The sequence below is a fragment of the Oreochromis niloticus genome, linkage group LG11, assembly GCF_001858045.2.
Source record: "Oreochromis niloticus isolate F11D_XX linkage group LG11, O_niloticus_UMD_NMBU, whole genome shotgun sequence".
Taxonomy (NCBI): Eukaryota; Metazoa; Chordata; class Actinopteri; order Cichliformes; family Cichlidae; genus Oreochromis; species Oreochromis niloticus.
Window position 1 is genome coordinate 18,910,241 of NC_031976.2, and position 21,825 is coordinate 18,932,065.

The window sequence follows — 21,825 nt, forward strand, 5'->3', positions numbered from 1 at the left end:
GGTGAGTAAATATAGTAGTATATGGTATTGATATGCAATACAACACCCTTAAACTGAAAATGATGATCAATAATTGCATGTTGCTATATGCCACAAGTGGTGAGGGTCTGTCAAAGTGAAACTAGACAGGCCCAAAAACTTTGAATCCACCCACTCTACTTGCCTGATCTAACGAGGCCGCAAAAACACCACACTTCCCCTTTTTGTTTATTTTTATTGTACATGAAAAGAGAAATATCATATTAACAACAAAAGTGTAAGCATATCTGTGAAATCTGTTTCATGAACCTGACACCTGCAGTATATTTCCTATATGTTTACTGAAGCTGGCATTTTCTAGTCAACCCAGATTAGATGGTATTTTTTTATGGGTAATACTAGTGTATTACAAGTGTGGCAGGGCAACTCTTATTGCTAGGTCTGATCATAAAGCACTTTCAGTGTGTACTTGTTTTCGCTGTAGCCTACTACTAACCACACACTGGTGCAACTGAAGTAGCTCGCGTTAGACAATTATGTCATCAAGTGATTGCACTCTGTCCAGGCTGCTTTCATCATGATCAGCTATCACTATTCTCTCTTCGTTTGCTTGTAGGCATGCGTGCTTTCTGCTTATATCCTTGTGTTTGAGTTGCATACATCAGACTTTTGTGCCACAGTTGAACCAACCAAGACTAAAGGTTACATAATGTCCATCCACGTCCAGCCGTTATGGGCTACTGCTGGTTGTATAACACATTACAGCCCTGGACATGAGAAGAGTCATATTCATGAGTATTTGTAGACATGCATCCATCTTGAAAAGATTGCTTATTAAAATCTGGCGTGTTTCCCCTTGAGATAATTCCCTCTGGCCATCCTGTGTTTGGACAAAAGCCAAAGATTCGGTTGTTATTGCTACTGTATGTGACCACTGGCCTCTCTCATGCATGTCCTTCCAAGGTTCATGGCCACAGACAGCTGCTATTATTAATAAAACTATCTTTTCGTACCATCCTCCATCCCTTGTTTACATCTACTGTCCCCTCCCCTCAAAGCACGAAAAGATGCTGCTGGTTGTTTATCACAGCTCCAGTGTGGTATCGTCGTGCCTAAAACGAGGAGGCGAGGAGGAGGGGGCGGTAAAAAAAAAAAAAAAGAAAGAAAGAAAAGAAAGAAAAAGAAAAGAAGAGAAACAGCTCGGCGCACTCGACAGCAGCCAATCAGCAGTCTGGTTTCTCTTCAGCATCTCAGAGGGACTGAACCATCGGGTAGTCTTGATCCCAGGCAACAGGGAGGGAAGATAGTTGAAGGCTCCTCGTCGCTTAATTATGATTTTGTGAAATCCGCGAGGAGCTGGAGGATTACGTCACCAGGTAATTAAAACGATTTGTCGTATGTACTTCATTAAAAAGAAAAGAAACAAAAACAAAAACGTTGCTTGTTTTGACTCCACGGTAGACCTGCATGTTTTCACAACCTGGAAAAAATGATTGCCAGCCTACACTGATTCATGTGATTCATATGGGAGTTGTTTTGGTTTTTTGCATGTTTCTGCATGTCTTTCCTTTTTATTGAGAATTTCCGGTAAAACGATTTATTTTGACACTGCTCGATTCGCGCATACCTGGGCTTTACCTAATGTTCCGGACAGGCAGACTCGCAAGGGCTGACAATAACAAACGGATCACGTGGACGTGTGAATCTGGCGTTTGCAAGTTTATGTAACACGTTTCGCTCAATAAACGCACTCAGACTCTGTGGTTTAAGCAGCAGCTGCAGCCATGTCCACTAATATAAACAAGAGCCTTTTTCCCCCTCCTCCGTTTATCCTTTGAACGCAATGAGAGCGAGAGTGAAAGCTCCTCTAATAAGCACCATTAATGGTTAGAAAAAAAAGCAAAAAAAAAAAAAAAAAAAGCTGCTGGGCTACGAGTAGGTAGTTACATAATTAGGCACGGGAAGAAAAAAAAGATCTGTGTGTTAATCCGATGCGCAGCTCTGCTTAATTTTAAATGAATACAAGATAATCACATTAATATGTCCAATTGCGACTGTTTGTGGTGGTATTATTGTAGTTTTGAAGAAGCCATTAGTGCATTATTTTGGAAGCAGTGTCATTAAAGCACTGCGCGAAGACAATATGTTTAATTCCTCTCACCTAATGGCGCTGATGCCATTGGTTGAATTAGGTATGGCTGAGAGGAAGACACAGTCACCGAGTTTGTCCTAGATTTCACTGTGTAGGTTTTTTATTGCACTCGACCAGGAGCCTTTGGGTTCTGTCGCAAACAATTAATCTCACGGTGTAAATCATCTTATTTTGTTTGTGATGACTCAAATTTAGGTCAGATATGCAAAGTCAATGGGATTTTTTTTTAGACAGTGAATACAAATCAAACTGGGGGATAGCTGACATTGGTGTGCTGTACTATATTTTTATGTTTCAGCTGAGACATTTGGTTGAATTTCCATGAAAAGACTCTAAAATAAAAAGTTATGTGTTATACAACGCAGTCTACCCTCCCAAAAATCTTTAACTGCACTCCCTTCAGGGTGAATTTTGCTGCTGGCTCGACAGGCCTTTCTCCCCATGAGCCATGTCAGGGACACTTCTGCTGTCTCTGGCATCATGTATTCTGCTCCAATGTGGAGCTGCATAGGGATCCCTGGGCTTTGTTATTACCTCCATTTGCTGCTGCCAACAATAACCACTGCATCGTGTTTTAAACATCTTATTTTTCTACAGCCTTATGCTTGCCAAGATCTCTGGCTCACAGAGCTGTTCAAGTGTTTGGGGAGGCGAGGAATGACAGAGACAGCGTGGTGGTGACCTCAGACCTGGGCTGCGGCATGCTAATGTCATGTCCTCTCTCCTTGTGTGGAGAGTGAGGACTGGGGACTGAACAGACCGGGATATATTTAAGGGGCTGTATTGAACTTTTTTGAAGAAACATGGCGTTGTTAGAACCAAACTGGCAACTTGAGCATGGGGTGAATCCCTGAGCAGACACTGGGGTGGCAACACTTGACTGACATGGTCACATTCCAGAGCAGCTGCCTGGAAAGGATACTGATCTAGATAGAAAGCAGATGGGATCCCTCCATGCCCACTCACCATGATGGCATGATGAAGGAGTAGGCTACAGACACTGTCTTTTCTCTCTCTCTTTCTCTCTCTCCAAGACACATATACACATCACTCTGACAACAGTGTCATCATTTTGTGACTTAAACACCATCTGCCAAACTAACATATTAACACCAATTTTTTCCTCCCTCTTTTTTCCTTTTTTATTGCCTGCATGCTGTCTGCTGTCTGATCTGCTCCCTTGAGAATGAATAGAATGTTCCACTCGTGGCAATGTATTGTTGCTATGAATAGATGCAGTTCAAAATGGGTCGATTTATAGTTAAAGCACTCATCTGTGCAGTGTATTGCCAGAAGGAGAGTGTATGTAAGCATGCTGTCATCCAGTAACAGATTTGTCTCTGGAGATCTGCCCTTAACCAAATGGCTTCTCATTTGTATGTGGCAAAGTGGAACAAAAAAAATGGCACAAGGCAAATTTGTTCTGTAATGGTAATGTTTGTCTATTTTTTCTGTATCGGGCCAAATACAAGAAAAGGCAACGAAACAAAGACTTTCAGAGGGCCACATTTCAGTTCATCTCAGTGTGTGTTGTGCTTTATCCCAATGAACTCTGTGCAGTGTTAATTTTATGTATCATTTGAGGAGGCTTGTTGTACTGAGGACTTGGGCACTTAACACTCCTGACAATAAATTCAAGAAGGACAGTGAAAGGATTCCTTTGTTTCTCTTAGATTTAGTCGCTCTCATTAAAGCACAAAGGGAAACACAGTGAGCAGCTAGTGTACTGAAAGGATGTGGATCTCCACAGAGAGTGAGGTATATAATGACAGTACTGCAGTGTGGCTGCTACAGGAAGAAATCACAGAATTGCTTAGAGTATTATGAATTTTATGTAGATTATGTTATGTCAGTTATTAATTGTATATTGCATTGCAATATAGATAGTAAAAATCTTGTTTCAAAAAGAGATTTTGATAATCAGCAATTCCTTTAAGGACTTTTTTAAGCTTTTATTTGTTTATTTATTTAATTTTGGAGTGAACATCTTTTATTAAGTCAATATTTTTAGACTCTAGGAAACAGTGGTGAATATTTATAGACTATCACCCCTAACCGCTCACGGCAGGTGGCTGCGCTTCCCTGAGCCTGGTTCTGCTGGAGGTTTCTTCCTGTTAAAAGGGAGTTTTTCCTTCCCACTGTTGCCAACTACTTGCTAATGGACAGCTGTTTGATGTTGAGGTTTTCTCTGTATTATTGAGTCTTTACTTTACAATCTTGCTATGTTAGCAAAGATAAATTTAAATTAAATGTTGAAGTGATTATATTAATATTTTAATCAGTATTTATACTACTCTTTAGTTGCGTGACTACATGGAGTTATATTAGTTCCATGAAGAGGAACATCATTGATTTGTTACTTTGATGGGCTGCCTAATCTTGAAGAATCCATCTCAACTTATTGAATTAATAGTTAAATTCAGATTTTAGGCTGTCTGAGTCGCAGATATGCTGAAAAATGTTTTCAGTTTTAATGCTACCTTCATAAATACACACCTGGTTTGTGAGCTTTGATATGTTCTTTTTCTAAAACTTTATTGCCTATTTTCTGTTTGATATAATCAAAGAACCAGTTGTCTAGGTGATTGTGGGCAGCGATGTCCCGTTTTCATGTTTAATTCTAAAAAACAGTTTCAACCTGATTTCAGCATGGTTTATTAAAAGGTTCTTACTTCCTCTTCTAGACATTTTAATGTCTAAAAACTTCAAACTTGGTATGTCATGACAGCTCTTGATCTGACTCCCCTTCTGCAATTTGAAGTAAAATCCCATTCCACCTCACCCTGGCCTCTCCTTCCTGAAGTATGGACACAGGCTGAAAATGTGAGGTAGTCTTGTCCACTATAGAGGACACTGAATAAAAGTTTTGTTTTGAAAGGAATAAAATTACAATCCATTTCTGAAATTCTTGCTAAATCAGAGTTAAGACTTTCAAATATACAATTTGATTTTGAGCAGTAAAATCATGATAACTTAAAAAAAATAAAAATAAAATAGCACTCAGCATTTCCACCACATCCCACCGGTGCTCTGTTGGAGTGTGGAGGCCATTTGAGTACAGCGAACTCATTGTCATGTTCAAGAAACCAAGTTGAACTTTGTGATATGTCACAAAGTTCAAATCTGTGGTCTTTAAATGATACTCACTTGATACTAAGAATCCCAAAGTGTGCCAAGGAAACATCATTGTTCCACTAACACTACCACCAGCTTGATCCGTTGATAAAAGGCAGGATGGATCCATGTTTTCATGTTGTTTATTCAAAATTCTGACCCAACCGTCTAAATGCTGTTACAAAAACTGAGGCTCATCAGACCAGGAAACATTTCGCTCATATTATTCAATTTTCATGAGCCCAGGAGAATTGTACCCTCAGTTTCCTGTTCTTAGATGACAGGTGTTGCACCTGGTGTGGTTTTCTGCTGCTATAGTCCCTCCGCTTCAAGTTTCAGCTCGTTGTGTGTTTAGATGATGATGCTGTTCTGAATGCCTGGGTTGTAACCCAGGAATTATTGAATTATTTCTGTCAGCTCACACTAGTCTGGCCATTCTCCTCTCAGTTCACCTGATTGATGTCAGGCAATTTCAGCCGATGCTTACTGGATATTTCCTCTTTTTCAGACCTTTCTCTGTAAACCTCAGAGATGGCTGTGTGGGAAATCCCAGCAGATCAGCAGTTTCTGAAATATAGCGATCAGCTGATCTGGTACCAACAACCATGCCATGTTCAAAGTGACTTAAATCCCTCTTTTTCCCAATTCTGATGCTCATATTGAGTTTCAGCACATCTTCTTGACCATGTCTAAAAATGCACAAATATTTATATAGGTGATATAGGTGGTAAATACATTACTTCAGTAAAAATGGTAATGATTTTCTGTTCTCCTTAATGGTGACGAACTTTATTGGTAATCCATTGAGACTTCAGCAACCTCAATAACTCAGTCTCAATTGTCTTGGCTGGAGACCTCGATGACATATGACTACAGAAGCCCCTGCCATCAATAGTGGTACTCTGCGATGTCACCGTGTGCATGCGTGAAGAAATGGCATGGGTCAGACAGAGAAGCCACTTGCTTGGACAATGGGTTCCCAGTGTCCATAGCTGTGAATGCTATTATTCAGACACATTAATAATCTCTTTTTCCTCACAAAGATTCAACATTCTGATTATAATGGCTTTATGCAGTGTCAATCTTTTAACTTTTGTACGTATTCAAGCATCGACTGTCCTTAGCTAGGCCCCGTTTGTGATTGTTAGCCACAGGATTGTGGAAACAAAGCCCTTCATATTGCCACTGCCACTGGGGGAGCGTAAAAGCACTTCATTGGTGACTCGAGGGAGCTGCTTAAACTTTGTTAGCCAGAGCAGACGGTTCGAACCACAGGACGCAGCATCCCGCTCCGGTTTGGTTCTCGTTTGTATCTTTTTAAAACCGACGTGAGTACAACTTCTGGCAAATTGTTGTAGAGAGTTTGTTTGGGTGTACTTTGCAATGGCAGCACTGTTTCTTTAAGGATGCTGAGCTGAGTATGGGAACAGCTGAAAGGTGAGCAGACATGCATGATCCAAACATAATGCAGGGTTTTGTTATATTTATAGAATGAAAAAAATGGTTTTACTGCCTTTTTTTTTGTTACTCCTTTGTATGTTTATGTAAAGCTGACTTGAGAAGGAGAATTTGCTGCTGTGGCTGCTGATACATATGCAAATCTGACCGATGTGTTAGGAGAGACTGAATGAAGTGAAGACAGTGGAAAGATGTGTGTCCTCACAGACTGTAGAAAGCAGAAAGAAATTTGTTTTTACTGATTATAAGAAGGATTTTGACCTTGTAATAGTAGTATGAGCACCACTTTCAGTTTTTATGCTGCTGGGCTAATTGGTTTAATTTAATTTCTCTCCCTCTTACCCCTCCCTGACACTCACATCTGTACACACCCATAACATTAATCACTTCCATTCTGATCTCTCCCACAGCACAAAGAGAAAAGAAAAGTTGGCTAATCAAGACACTGCACAGAGGGAACCAAATTCCTGCACAAACATGGCAGACCAGAAGTAAGTAGTTTTAGCTGTAGTATATGACACTATAAGTACTTCCAGGCCACAGTTTTGTGTGTGTGTGGGTGTGTGTGTTTTATACACTCTTGTTTCTTGATTTGTGTGACACTGAATTCCAGAGATCTATTTATAACTCTCACTTCTCTACCAGAACCGTGATGTCTGCCCATTCACAGGCAGTGTGAGCACTTTTTTTAAATGGCACTTTATCTTAGAACAGATTTATTTTTTCCAGAAAATCCTCCTCTTCCTTTCTGGTATCCATGTTTAGGCTGTACGTTTCTTTCCTCTCTTATCCGATGATTGTGATCAAATCCATGAGCTTTTCTTGTAAATGGAAAATATTACAGGGAATTATTTATGTTTCTTGATGCACAGCCAAAACCTCACATGCTGCAGGGGCTGCTTTTCCCAACTCACTTAATTTCTTATTCTTTTACAGACCTCCTCTGTTGTGACTATTCACAAGTCTGCTTAGAAAAGAATAACTTCAGTGCATGTACACTTGATCACAGTAGCAGTAAACTTCCTTTTATACTTCTGACATCACATGGATAACCTGATTATTTGCTATTTTACCTTCCAGAGACAACATAGATGATTTTAAAGTCCAGACAGCTAAGCACCCCAATATGACTTCGGCCCCATTACGGCCGCATAGTGAACACTCTAAAGACCGGGCATCCAAGAGGCTTTCGACCGAGTCAAATGGGACTAGCGACGGTGGTGTCGGGTCATCTACACCGGTGGAGATTACTGCTTTGGAAGAATCATTTCGACGCTTCGCCATCCACGGTGACACTCGTGCTACCGGCAAGGAGATGCACGGCAAGAACTGGTCCAAGCTCTGCAAGGACTGCGGCGTGATCGACGGCAAGAACATCACCCTCACTGACGTGGACATCGTCTTCAGCAAAGTCAAGTAAGAAAGACACCGACATTATTGCGCACTAAGGATAAAATTTCAGTTTGGATTAGTAGAAATTCTTTTCCATCATATTTGGGTTTTACCTTCCAATTTGCAATTGATTATTAAAATTGCTTAGCTGTTGTGTCACGACAGAAGTGCATATTTTATTTACTGCATTTTTCATTTCGTAGATGATTGTTGGTAGAGAATTGCAAACATTTAGAACTGTGGTTCAAAGAATATAAAACTGAAAACTATTTCACTTCTGTTTCAGAAGAGTTCATAAAACTGAATTAATGTTTTTAGCAGGCATCAACCTTATTGTACAGTAACTATGAACATATGAAGGGCATCTAACTAGGCACTATTAAACTAAACTTTAGTCATTAATATATAAGTCAGTCAGGATCGTCAGTTTATAAAGCCATCGAAATATCATAAACAACTCCAAGGCTCGGTTTAGCACTTTCTGAATTTCGTGTTATGTTTCACAACATGCTGTTCTTTCTTTTATCAAGGAGACTTGTAGTATTCTGTTGGTCAGAAACAGCAGCTAGAACAAAATGCCAGGATGGTTCATCTTATATTTCCTCAGGCTGGGCTGATTCACCCTTTACTGTGACCTCAATATTATTTCACCATGGGAGTGAAAAAAAAAAAGTCATCTGCACAGCTGTGCCCATGTTTACCAAATGCACCGAAAATCTGGATACTGTCTAGGCAGGTAACACTTTTAAGGTGAGCGTACATATGATCCATGCCACATTAAAAATGAATATTGTTCCAGTGTTGTTCACACACAATACGGGACTTGTGTGCAGTAGCACAGAGTAAAGCTGATGTAAGAAGCGGGGTTTTTACAGCATCGGTTTGTGCGACCGTGCGCATGGTTATTTTGGAGTTTTCATTCATATACAGAGAGGCTTTGAACTTGTTTCATCCTGGTTGAATGATCTGAATAAGGATTATTACGCTAGACAGCACCAGAATTGTGGAGTACGGCTGGGAGCCACACTTCATCGTGTCTACAAGAATGGAGAGAAAAAAGATCTACTCGGGAATCTCATGTTGATTTAGTGGATTTTCCATCTTCTACCTGCATATAACTGTAGTCCAATCTAAGTCATTTTGCGTACACATTTACTGGAAGAGATTCCAAGATTGTACAGAAATAGATTGTTAAACACATGGATGGATATTGAAATGCACCTATCACTCTCTTAGTCTGTCCACTTCACAAAGTTGTCTAAAGATGGAAATGGGAGGGTGGAAAAAATGGATAATCCTGTCAGATTTCAGGCAGACTTAGTCCAAAACAGTATTTTCTTTGAGCACGAGCACAGCAGTGAGAATAATGGCGAATCAGTCATAATACCATCAAGGCATTTAAGGGTTAAAGATGCATTAATGAAATGTGAGTGTGAGTCTTGTTTACATCCAGCTCTAGTTGTGAACAGTGTTTTGAAGTGTGCAAATAATATGATGGCCCAAATTTTAAGGAACAGTATGTCCAATGGCTTTTTGCACATTTTCTTTAACAGTAATTCTGTGTAGTGTCGTTCACATTAGGTCACTGGATACGTGTGTGTTTGGTGTGTGAATTTACAGTTGCCGTCATCCGATTCCCTTGGGATCTAATCCCAGGTGGTACAGCAGGCATTTCTGTCAAGACTCACAGCTCTGGAGTGTGATCCAGAAAATATTACTGTAAAATGTGAAAAAAAAAACCATGTGGTGTTTGTATAGCTAGGCGTCACCGACAGGATAAACAGAGATAGTGTTCTGGGGGAAGGGCCCTTTTTCATGTAGTTTCTAACTCCAGGCACAGCTGAGTGGGGGAGGGCTGGCAATTGCAAGAGATGCAGATCATCACTTTCCTTTTAATCAGTGTTGGAGATTGCATGCAAAAAAAATTAAAGATCTTAATGAGGACTGCCAAATCACAGTATGGCTCAGTGACTCATTATTTATTCTGGATATGGAGGTCTGCTGCACCACATTAGGTCTCTGCTATGCTATGCGCCTGCTTGGAACCAGAATGCTACAACATAATCTGAGATAGATTCATTAATTTGTAACGACATCTTATTTCCAGGGCTTTGGTTATATTTCTCATAGTCTGTATATAAAAGATAGGTATAGCCACTAAGTCAGAGAGTAGTTTCTAAATGTTTTGAGGCCTCGATCATTCTTGCATCATGTTTTTTGTTTTTTAAAGCGAGGGATGAGACTATATTGGGATAAAGTTTGTAGTATTTTTATGTTTGTGTAGATAATAAGCTACCCAGAGTGAAGAATTTAGCGGATGCAACTCACGCAGATGTGTGTAGTCCTAAAAAAAAAAAACCACCGGCACATAGTTTGATGTGCTATGTGTAGATCAAATACTGATTAACTGAAAAGTAGGTCTGAACATGAAAGATAGTGAAAGCAGTTTTTTGTTTTTAGGCCTTTTTGTCTTTATTAGATGAAGAAATGAGAAAGTGGGGACAGGAATGAGAGAAGCAAGCGCATTGTGTTGGAGTTGAACCTGGGCTACTGCATTTAGCCCTTCAGCATATGGTCGTTTGTACCTAAAAAGGGGTTCATCACAAAGAGGTAGAAACATTTTTAAAAAAAGAAAGATCAGTAAAGCAGCATGAAAAGCATGTTTTGAATTCAACACTGTTTAACGTTGGTCTTTTTCGTGGCTGGGTGAAGGACGGGCAACAGCAGAAGCAAGAGTAACGTACAGACTGGTTGTTCCCAAAGACTGTATTTAAAAGGCTGACATAGCTACCGTGACATCATCCATAGGCTTCTGATAAGCCTTGAGATAAATGGTTCTTGTTTTCATAAAAGAGGATGTGAGGGGGAATTCTGACTGTGAAACTGCTCATTCATTTCCTAATGACTTGTCAGTCGCAATTCATTGGCCAATGTCCATGCCACCGATAACCCTCCACTTTTGAAACATAGTATAACCAAGATTTACAAAACAGACTTAATTTTTGTCAAGGTGGCTCAGACCATAAACCCAGCAGGGAAGTATTTATAGAGGTCAAGTCAGAGAGCCATTTTTCCCATAGGACTGGAAGTCTTTTTGCAACCACAGCTATCGCCATGTGGTGTCCTTCAGATAAGAATGCAGGTTTAAGGCAACTTATATTGGTTGCATTGTGCAAGCATTGGTTTATAACAACCAGACAGTTGTTAAAAAGGGAGACTTGGCTATAGAGTTAAAATCTGCGTTTTGCACAAGTCTGTAACCACAGTGAGCCAGTTTGGCATTTTCACACTGAAGCCTAAGGGGTTTGACTTACTGTTGGAGCCAGCCTCAAGTGGCCTTTACAAAAAGATTGGCGCAGATGTTGACTTCATGTTTCATCTCTGGAAGTCACTGCTTGGTATTTCCTCATTAGTGAATGTGATCATGGGTAATACATTCAGTCCATATGCATCATATACTGCAAATGGCTGATATATGTAAACAGACAGCAGGTCAACTATCAGTGTCCCCGCCAAAAATAAGTTATAACGACCCTCTGACTTCTGTCCTTTTCAACCTCACGACAGCCTCGTTAGTTTCTCATCTTCTGTTTATTTGCACAGATTAGCCTTTTGTATTCTGTGAGGAACTGAACGGGTCAGTGTGGGGAGGTCTGCAGAGAGGAAACACAGCTATGTTCCTTGGACAGCAATGGCAGTTTAAAAGTCCAGTTTCCCCTCTGACAATAGACAGCATGGAACATACTCGGGGGGGGAATGAAGCTCCCAAATGTTCAACACTGATGGATTGCCCAAACAAAACCAGTCACTGAACAAGTCAAATTAATAATAAACCAAAACATCTCTGTTTACTGTAGCTTGTTTCTATGGCAGCAGGTTGCCAGGGGAGACTGTGTGCTTTATAGGCTGTTGTTTAGGTGTTTAAGTTTATCACCACAGTGATAGCAGTTTGTGTTTGTGTTACTATGAACTTTTCACATGCAAGTTAAAAATGGCAAATGGCCATTTAAACAAGTGGAGCACTTTCAGATGGAGAAAAATTGACGTGATGCAGGATTTTCAGTTCATAAGAGCAGTTTGATCCTCAGATAAACGAGAAGTCAACACCCTTCCAGATACATGGCTGAACTTAGCAGACAGCTACAGTCAAACACATTTGGGTCTAAGTGCGTGAGCCGAACACATTATGATGGATGATTTTAAGAGACGGCCTCAAATGCAAGCTACACTCTGTGGAGTTGCTAAGGCGACACATAAGTACTGAGACACACTGGGAGACGTGAAAGTTTTCCCATTGTTTATCCCAATAGGATACCATCTCCATGCTGTCTTACATCTGCCACATTAAAGTGATCACACATGGCTGAGTGTAGACTGTGGACTGTCATCTTAACCTCAAACTGCTCTGAAAGGCATTAGTACTTGGTACTATGGAGGACCTAAATTCTCAAAATTACAAAACAAAAGGTCAATAAGAAAATGACTATGCACCAGGAAAAATAAGTCAATGTAAGTATTTGTTTAAAATACTTTCTTGTTTACAAAACAGGCTATTTTCAGCTAGATTGGCTCATTTCACCTGACTCGTAACCATCTCTGTTGCAAGTCTTTGAATGACCAACCTAAAGGAGCAAAGGTGAATCAACAACACTGTGACTGATAGCTCATTTATTACCATACTGAAGCAAAATATGCCAAGGGGAATAGCAAAATAAAATAATGAATAATAAATAAATGGGAAAATGCAAAACCAAAATACTACAGGAATTTTAGACTTAGCAGGTCTTAACATGAGGTAAAAATACAGCCTCAAATGAACTATAAAACATGACATATCGCATTGTGTCATTATTCATTTAATAAAGAGCCAGGATGGATCCAAGTGTTTGAAACTCTACACCCTCACTGCTTACATAAGAATTAAAAGAGTAAGGTGCTGGTAATCAAATGCACTTGATAACATCATGAGCAAGTATGACCACCTCCATAAAAGCAGAAGTTTCTTGTTCTGGTGCATTCAAAGGTGTTACCACAATGCCAAGGAGGAATGCACAGCTTAGGTTTGTAAAAATGGATCTGGACAAACTGTCTGGACCTTTGGATAGATGAAACCAAGGTGGAAATCTTTGGCCATAATGCACAGCGCCAAACCAAACACAGCACATCAGCACAAATACCTCATACCAGTTACTACCATACTTTTAGATGGGTTTGATTTTGGGCTTAATTTTTCAGTCGTCGGCTCTGTGGCACTGTGCAGTCAATGAGTAGACCATGAAATCATCTGTAAAATAAAGTATTCTAGAGGTAAATGTGCAGCCATCTGTCTGACAGCTAAAGTTTAGCAGAAACTAGGTCATGCAAAGGGACAATGCTCCTAACCACACTAGCAAATCTACAAGAGAATGGCTGAAAAAGTCAAATGCAAGACTTTCAACCCAACTGAAATGTTGTGGTGGGACCTCGAGAGAGCTTTACATAAACAAATGCCTGCAAACCTCAATGAAGTGAAGCAACATTGTCAAGATAAGTTCCTTCACAACGATGTGAGAGACTGATAAAGTCACACAGAAAAACGATTACTTCAAATTGCTTTTCCTAAAGGTGGTTTTACAAGCTGCTGACTATACTTTTCGGGGTTAGGTAATATACTATAAAGGTGTTGAAACTCCTACTTAAATATCCGTTCTTTCCTCCTGTATTACAGGAAGAAATCCTGTCGCACCATCACATTCGATGAGTTCAAGGCTGCGCTTGGAGAGCTGGCCAGGAAGAAGTATAAAGACAAGACTGGAGAGGAGGCTGAGGCAGAGGTGTTCCAGCTGATCGAGGGGAAGTCACCAGTCATTTCAGGAGTCACAGTAAGATTCGATCAGAAAGATTCACAAGTTTCACAACACCTCTCCTTTTTCAGCAGTTAAAACTCAAACTTTCTTTGCAAACTTCTTCACAGAAAGCCGTCGCTTCCCCAACAGTCAGTCGTCTTACGGACACCACCAAGTTTACAGGGTCGCACAAGGAGCGATTTGACGAAACCGGCCGAGGGAAGGGTAAGGCGGGACGAGTAGACATAGTTGACACTTCTGGATACGTTTCGGGATACAAGCACCAAGGGTCGTATGAAAAGAAGGTGACCAAACCCACTGCGGGCAGACCCGTGTGAGGGCGAAGACAAGGAAATAAACATTTGATCAACTACTAGGATGATTTTCTATTAAAACGATTACTCATAGAAAGCACAAAAGCATAGGATTTCATATATTTTCCCCATCCATCTATTTTATGTGTGCGTGTTTGTGTGTGTGTGTGTGTGTGTGTGTGTGTGTGTGTGTGAGAGCGAGCAAGAGAGAGAGATGTTTTTGAGTTCCTCTCTTCGTGAAGTGTGAGAACTGGAAAACTGTTTACATCTATTTTTACAAATTCATCACCAGCTGGTACATTCCTGTCTGATAGCAAGTTACTGCCAAACACTGAAGAGAACAAATGAGAGAAACTGCTTTGCTATGACTATTTAGGCTTTGTTGTTATGATAGGGCCTTGTATTTATTGAGCACAATGAGCAACATGCCAAGAAAAACAAAAGTGGGACAACAGTTTGGTGAATTAACATTTGCACTTTTTAATAGAAACATTTGTTCCCATGTTTAGCTGATTACACGGTTTAGCTTGTTTTGCCATTTCAAAGATAATTGGCACGTTTTTGACAGAGATCATTGATTTTTCTCTTTCGAAACCTTAAATTCATTCAGATTTCAGCGTTGTCTGTCTGCCATCTGCACTCAGTAACTGTTTCGTCTTGATGAAATCTGCTGTTTGTTATTTTATGAGCTCACACTGTCTTTTCAGTAATCTGCCTTTAGCTCGAACCAAGAAAATAGCTTTTTGGGGAGATTTTTTTTGTGAAAGTTCTCCTCTCAGACTAAATATTTGTGACCTTTATCATACCTTCTTGCTTTTGTAAATACATATAAAAACAAAACAAAAGCTCTCCCATGCAGAATTTAATGAGCTTACTTTAAGCTCTTAAACAAAACCTAAAATGACTTTCTTGTTTCCCCCCCCCCTTAGTTATTATCTAGCTTTATCATTCCATATTTTATTAAATTATACACAAACTGTTTTGCTAACATGCATTTTAAGTAATAAATTGGTAAAGAGAAAGCTCTAACCACAGATGAGATGAGCTTAACTGTACAAGATTGTATTTTTAACATTTTACTTCCTGATCAGATTTCTATACAGTAGTTCTAATATATTTGTGGTAAGATTGTGTATATTTTAAAAAGGATATAGCCACATTAATTTAAGACACTGGCTTCAAGTTTTATTTTCTATTTGTATTATGTATTGCTGTACTTTGTGCATGTTATGTATATTGCATTTGATTCAGAAGCATATAGATGACGGTAGGAGTCTGTCATATCATATTGGAACTGCTGTGCCTGCTGTAAGAAGAGACTACTGGGTGGACTTCAACATTGTGTTGTTAAAAAACAAAATTAAGTAATGAAATTGTGAGATGACAAAATCTTGTATTGCTTGAAATCAATATGTATGAACCTGTACGTGTACAAAGTCAGCTAATGCTCTAATATTTGTTGATAAAACTCTTCTAATGTGTACCATCGTCCAAGGCACAGATTTAACAGAAGAAAAAACAAACGCAGGGGTTTTAATGTTTCCTTACACACTGTATCAGAAAAAGGGAAAATTGCAAACGAGTATTATACTTTTGTAGAATATTTTTCCAGCAGAATGACAGTTTCATGTCACACACTACCTGTAGCCTCGGCTGATGAAGACTCATGCATCAAGTGCAAAACTAGCAGCTATCAGTGTGTTTTTGTAGCCTGAATATGATCCGTTTTCTGTGCTTAATGCCAAATACTGTGCACCTTTTAATGTGGAGAAACAATATTGTCTTTTTTTTTCCTTCAAATAACTTGTAATGTACTATTATGCCCCAGTGCATGCAGTGTGTTTTCTGTTTGTTTTTTTGTTCTTGTTCTTTAGATCTCTTAAAGTGTGTTCATGATTTGTAGTGCATTATTGAAAAATAAAAAAAAAAGAAGAAAACATGCACACACACCCCGGAACCTCTGCAGAGTAGGTTATGGGGTGTCTGTTAAAACTGTAGTTATGTTCTTGCTTTCTTTTTCTTTCTTTTTTTTGTGGAGTTTACTCCCTACAATTAGCACCAACCAGCAATCTGTAACATTCATATAAAAAGAAAAAAGAGACATTCAGTTTGTGTAGCATCCAAACCTCTAACCTGCTTTGCCAGGGCTTGATTTAGTGTTAGCGAGAAGAAAGTGCATGTCTGCCTGCGCATCTCTCCAGCCCGAAGGCAGAGGTATAAATAAAGTCACAGTGCAGCTGGAATCTAGATGCATTCATTCCACTGCGGCGTGCAAAGCAGATGGAGACTGACCTACAAACAGAAAAAAAACTAAAAAAGGGAGCCAAAAGAGAGACGATCTCGCCACAGATCCAGGAAATGCATTATGACCTTTTCACTAACACCCCCCGCCCAGAAAATCATTTGTTAATATAACAGCCCTGTCACATACACAAAGCTTCCTGAATGAATTGCCTTCCCCTGTTACTGTTTACATTGAGTAAATGCAGCTTATTCACATTTTTTTAAATAATAGAAAAAAAAGGTATAGCACTTACTACAATTTTGCAGTAATCTGCAGCAATTTTAAAAATAAAATAATTTAAACAGTTTATATTTGCTGGCACATGCTAATATGACGCAGCATAGTCCTGCTTTGATATTTTTATCCTGGCGTGCATCTCTTTGTTCAAATTCTGCGTTAATGTTCCCCACTTCCCTTCAGCTCTGCTAACAAGCATTCATTTGTAGCCACCAGAGACCTGCAGAACACAAACACAGGCACATTCAAATCACAAAACCAGCCAACAAGGGGATGGGTTAAGATTGAGATTAAATTAGTTTACTCACACTGATTATGTAGGTACAGCAAAATCAAGTGTCAGCACTAACATGGCATTATCTTCTTACCTGTGGCTTTCTTGCAGCATATCTGAAAGTTCTTTGACTTTCTCAGCTTCCTGCACTTTCTTCCTCAGCCCCTCGATCTCTTTCTTCAGCTCCTCTACTTCGGCCTGAGCTTCTAAACACAAACTGGGACACTTAGTAGGGAAAGCAGCACGCTCGCTTATATCACAGTGGCAAGTACACCCACCTCTGATCTGAGTAACAGGTGAGCTTTTCATCATAGACTTCAGATATTGGCGTTCTAACTTGATGAGCTGCTTCTGCAGAGCAACGTTTTCCTCTAAAACGATCCTCAGCTGCTCGTTCAGTTTGCCCTGCGTTAGAGTGAACACTGGGAATAAAGTTTACTCTTATGGTTCTCTAAAACTTGGTACTGTGTTTGAGCGGTGGATCAACTCACCACCGCTCTCCGAGCTTCCTCCAGCTGAGCGGAGAGGTTGTGCACTTCAGTTTTATGCTCTTCCTCTCGTGCTGCCGCTTGAAAGCGAAGTGCATCCGCTTCCCGCCGTAAGGTCCTGACCTCAGTTTCCCGACTGGAAATATCGCTTTCCATCATGGAGAGGATCTGGACTGCCTGAGCTGAGGCCCAAAATAGAAATGATAGGAAGACATTCGTTATCTCAGGCTTGTGTAATCAGATACCGCATTCCTCGAAACCAAAAGTCCAAACTTACACAGGAAGTTGTTGTTTTGATGCAGTGACCTCTCCCCTGTCCAGTGTTTGTCCACGAGGTTGAGGAGCATCTCCAGGGGTTTCCTATAACTACCCTGGGAAGAGAATTCAGAGATTCCATGAATAGATGTGCAAAGGAAAACCCTGCAGATGAATGAGGAATGATTCACAATGCCATTTGCAAATCAGTAAGAGGACCGAAATAGCTGCCAACCTTTTTTTTCTTCTCAGCTTGCACAGGCTGGCTGGAGCTCCCATCTGTTTTGTTGAAGCTCGAGTAGGTTAGTCGTGGAGGATGCAAGATGGGGTTAGAAGGGTCAGACAGATTGAAACCAGGACGTCGTGGACTGGGAGGCCGGATATTAATAAATGAGGAACTGTGATGGAGGCTTTCATCTGGGAAAAATTACAAAATGTGGAATGAATAAAGAAATCATAACTCAGGGATTTTGTTAAACACAAATTTATTTCCTACCTGGATTTGGGGTAAAATGCCCTTTAGCTGGATGTCTGGTTTGTTTGGGAGAGTCCTTTTGCTTTGGGTTTCCATGAGCAGGTCTGTGTTGCTCTATGTAGGGGCCAAAGGACACTTTTGGCCTTTCAGGCACTTTTATTAAGGTGCAGCTTTTTTGATGAGACAGGTCTTTCATCTTTGACCCTTTGGACTCACTGTTATCTGACGAGTTACATGTGGCACACACATAAAAAAATCCCAGTGATATTAATCGACCTTTGACAAGCACGTTGTGTTAAAAAAAAAAAACAAAACACACACACAGGAAAAGACTTCTGTCGCCACCTAGTGGTGATTATACACACTGTCATCAACTGAGGAAATTGCACTGGACAAACATACTGTGACTTAGTGGCCTCTTGGTGAACTGTCCTGTTTTCATCATGCTCTTAATAATGTTCACAATTACATTTTCATAACCACAACTTTGTTTTCATAATTGCTTACTGATAATGATTTCTTACCTTCAAAGAAAGCTTTATTGCTATAATAATTCTTCTGCAATCTCAATTCTAATAAGCTACTGACATACAAAAAACTGCACTCTCCTAAACTAGAAAAATAGGCTTACCATTTTTAGTGAGTGGATACCTGAGGATGGATTTAGCAGTTTCCTAAAAATAAGAACAGAGTTACTTCAAAATGAATTTTTATACTGTTAATGTTGTTTAATCTGTAGAAACAATAAAACCACCTGTTTGGGAGTTGAGCTCCTCTGTTCTCTAAAATCTTCAGAAACTTTCTCTTTGAAACCTGAAACAGCAGATGGTTTGGATTTATCAGAAGTTAAAACAAAACAAATAAACATGAATAAGTCAGGTTTGATTTTGATTTGAGTTTAACTTTTTGGAGTGTGACATCTTACCATCGGCCTCGTTGTGAAATGAGTCAGAGACAGCTTCACTTTGCTCTCCATCATTTGTGGCAACAAAGTTCAGCTCAATATCACGAGTGTCGGTCAGGACAGAAAGGCTCTTGGTTAAGCGGTCAGTTAAAGCTGGTCTGCGATCACTGCTTCTGAAAAACCACAAATGACGCAGCAAATGGTACCGCTCGAGCAACTGAGGTTGAGAATACCCATTTCACTGCATTTTCATGTGCTCCACCAGCCAGAAGATGCAACTCACTGTATTTATGTGTGTTGACATGGTCAAGGCAACTAGCTGAAGTTCAAGTGGAGGATCAGTGATCTGCATGACTTTGAAGGTGGCAAGGTTGGTGCCAGAAAGCTGGTCTGAGTATTTTTTAAATTGTTGTTCTACAACCATCTCTAAAAACTGATGCCAAAGTTTGCACAGACTCACTGGACGATAGAAGATTTTAATAACGTCGCTGGTCTGATGAGTCTCAATTTCTGCTCTGACATTTAGAAGGAAAGTCAGAATTTGGCACAAAGAACATGAAAGCGTGTTGCCCTGCCTTGTATTAATGGCTCATGCTGGTGATGGTGTAATAGTGTGGGGAAAATTTTCATCTCAATCTGGTCATGACAGTGACTTCACTGTATTGAAATGGCCTCCACAACCACCAGATCTCAATCCAATAGAACATATGTGGGATGCAGTGGAAATGAAGAGTCACATCATGGATGTGGAGCCGACAAATCTGCAGCAGCTGTGTGATGTTATCGTGTAATATTTCCCAAAATCTCTGAAGAATGTTTCCAGCACCTCGATTAATCTGTGCCATGAAGAATTAAGGCAGTTTTGAAGGCAAAAGGGGTCCAAATCAATACTGGTAAGGTGTAACTAATAAAGTGTCCATGAGTGTATAAGAGAAAAATAGTATTTTCAAAAATATATTACATATAAATCTGGTACCAGATCTTTATTTGACACTTTCATCAAACAGAATGAGCTGAAGCTCATTTACATTAAGGATTTTGTGTTCAGCATACCTTCGATCATCAATCAGATTCAAAGAGGAGCTCATCTGCTGAGGAAGAAGTTCAGAAGAGAACTGCATCAAGGCAGATTTACGCTCAGCATCTCTGACTGAACAGCTATCTGTAAATCAACGAGGAGAACTTATTATTTTAAAACCTGACATGAGATGAGCAAATTCTGGGCGACAAAACAACATCTTACCTAGCTTGCGCAGGCTGGGCATGGCATGCACCAAATAAAGGCGGTACTGTGGATTATTTTTGGCCAGAGGGTTGAGCCTGAGGTCCAACTCTTTTAACGATGGCAGCTCAAACAGTACTTTCACTTCTTCAAGAGAAGGTATGCAGTTATAGTAGAGGATCAGCCTCTGTAGCATTTTTAAATGTTGCACACCCTGAGAACAAACCAATGGAACAGCTAAGATACAGACTCTGCAAATATTAAAAACTAAAATTATTAGTCATGCAATATATTATATCACTTAATGTACAAAATATATGGTATTGGCCGATATCAGCATAAGAACATGCAGTTTTAGTGTTCAGGGTAATCAGTGGGTAATTTACACACTAGCCATAACCACAACCCCCCCTGAAACCCTATGCTGTAGCTTCCCTAGAAATGTAACTACATGTCAGGTCAACACAGACTGTATCTATTGTGATTAGCCTGTTCAATACCATTGACAACTCCCCCTCTACAGTATCATTATGAGGACTCACAAATGTCTTCAAATTCCTAGAGGGAGATTGCTCAAACTATCAAATAGTTTATACACCACTACTGCACTTAATCATTTATAATTATTAAACTCTGACTCTTTCTTCAGTAGTATAAATGGTGAATTCTATTTAAAAAAAAAATCTAAAACTAACCTCAACTGAAACGAGTGCATTACAGGAGAGATCCAGAGATTTCAGACGGATAAAGTTATTCAGACCATTTCCCAGGTGTCTGATCTTCTCCTCATATGTCCCCGGAAGGCTCAATGTCCGCACGTCGCCTATTTAAACACAATTAAAAAAGTAATAACTTTAAGATGTTGTGGTGATGTGGTCTGGAGCAGGGAGCATTTATTGTTACGCTAGCTCTCGTTAGCTTATCTACTGATGCTCTGGCCTGGCAGAGTATCTAGCCACAGTAGTTTTCAACAGCAAATGTCTATTGTCCCTACCTCACCCTTAAAGTTAGCTGCTGATTACTCCTACATAGTGTATATATTAGCTTGGATGTGAAGTTACCGAGACGCGGGTGTTTTAGCCTTAATCTTTCACGTATCCACTGCTCTGTTAGTATTGTCAAACACTTCGCCGCCATACTTTTCGAAGTTCTGCTGCCTTCAGGGCCTGAAAAATAAATACCGTCCTTCCTGCTTCACTTTTGTTACTGGAGCTTTTATACAAACCGTGAAGTATGTTCATTAAGGTCCCACTATTTCTAAAGTTGTTAGACTTCAGTTTATTGAGAGTTTGAGTGTACATATTCAAATATAACTTTGAAAATGCAGGTTAATATTTTTTAGTTCGACCAAAGATATTCAGCTAATTAATGAAGGCTTTTAGATTTTTTGAAAACAAAATTGCATTGTTTCAGATACCTGTATAAGACACGGGCTCAAAAAAGATGAGAAAT

At 39.7% G+C, this 21,825-nt stretch overlaps 2 protein-coding genes across 7 annotated transcripts; one reads left to right on the top strand and one right to left on the bottom strand.

Annotated features, from left to right (window-relative positions):
• Positions 1–1,088: 1,088 nt before the first annotated feature.
• tppp (tubulin polymerization promoting protein) lies at positions 1,089–16,171 on the top strand. Of its 3 annotated transcripts, none has more exons than XM_003454451.5 (5): positions 1,089–1,355; positions 7,114–7,194; positions 7,784–8,119; positions 13,803–13,956; positions 14,049–16,171. In XM_003454451.5, exons 2-5 carry the CDS (start codon positions 7,181–7,183, stop codon positions 14,256–14,258), a joined length of 714 nt encoding a protein of 237 aa, XP_003454499.2. In that variant the 5' UTR covers positions 1,089–1,355; positions 7,114–7,180; the 3' UTR covers positions 14,259–16,171. The 3 variants fall into 3 exon arrangements, with proteins under 3 accessions (XP_003454499.2, XP_005472471.1, XP_025767236.1); XM_005472414.4 differs by lacking the exon at positions 1,089–1,355 and adding an exon at positions 6,407–6,573; XM_025911451.1 differs by lacking the exon at positions 1,089–1,355 and adding an exon at positions 6,533–6,682.
• Positions 15,751–21,550, bottom strand: cep72 (centrosomal protein 72). Of its 4 annotated transcripts, XR_002063790.2 has the most exons (15): positions 21,435–21,550; positions 21,069–21,196; positions 20,395–20,587; positions 20,205–20,313; positions 19,173–19,324; positions 19,002–19,060; positions 18,879–18,921; positions 18,269–18,469; positions 18,008–18,189; positions 17,795–17,888; positions 17,521–17,699; positions 17,308–17,434; positions 17,124–17,235; positions 16,772–16,975; positions 15,751–16,526 (listed from the first exon to the last, which is right to left on the bottom strand). XR_002063790.2 is itself a non-coding variant. In XM_003454452.5 (14 exons), the coding sequence occupies exons 1-14, from the start codon at positions 21,508–21,510 to the stop codon at positions 16,915–16,917; spliced, it is 1,716 nt and encodes a 571-aa protein (XP_003454500.2). In that variant the 5' UTR covers positions 21,511–21,550; the 3' UTR covers positions 15,752–16,914. The 4 variants fall into 4 exon arrangements, 3 of the variants coding, with proteins under 3 accessions (XP_003454500.2, XP_025767235.1, XP_019220326.1); XM_003454452.5 differs by having other exon boundaries at positions 15,752–16,975; XM_025911450.1 differs by having other exon boundaries at positions 15,752–16,975; positions 21,368–21,496.
• Between the last annotated feature and the right edge of the window lie 275 nt (positions 21,551–21,825).

Coding starts and splice junctions, on each gene's coding strand:
- tppp (XM_025911451.1), top strand. Junction 7,195..7,783: donor ACAAACATGGCAGACCAGAA/GTAAGTAGTTTT, acceptor TTTACCTTCCAG/AGACAACATAGATGATTTTA. Junction 13,957..14,048: donor CAGTCATTTCAGGAGTCACA/GTAAGATTCGAT, acceptor ACTTCTTCACAG/AAAGCCGTCGCTTCCCCAAC.
- cep72 (XM_003454452.5), bottom strand. CDS start 21,510: ATGGCGGCGAAGTGTTTGACAATACTAACAGAGCAGTGGATACGTGAA. Junction 19,325..20,204: donor AATCTGATTGATGATCGAAG/GTATGCTGAACA, acceptor GTGGTTTTTCAG/AAGCAGTGATCGCAGACCAG. Junction 18,922..19,001: donor GGAGCTCAACTCCCAAACAG/GTGGTTTTATTG, acceptor TCTTATTTTTAG/GAAACTGCTAAATCCATCCT.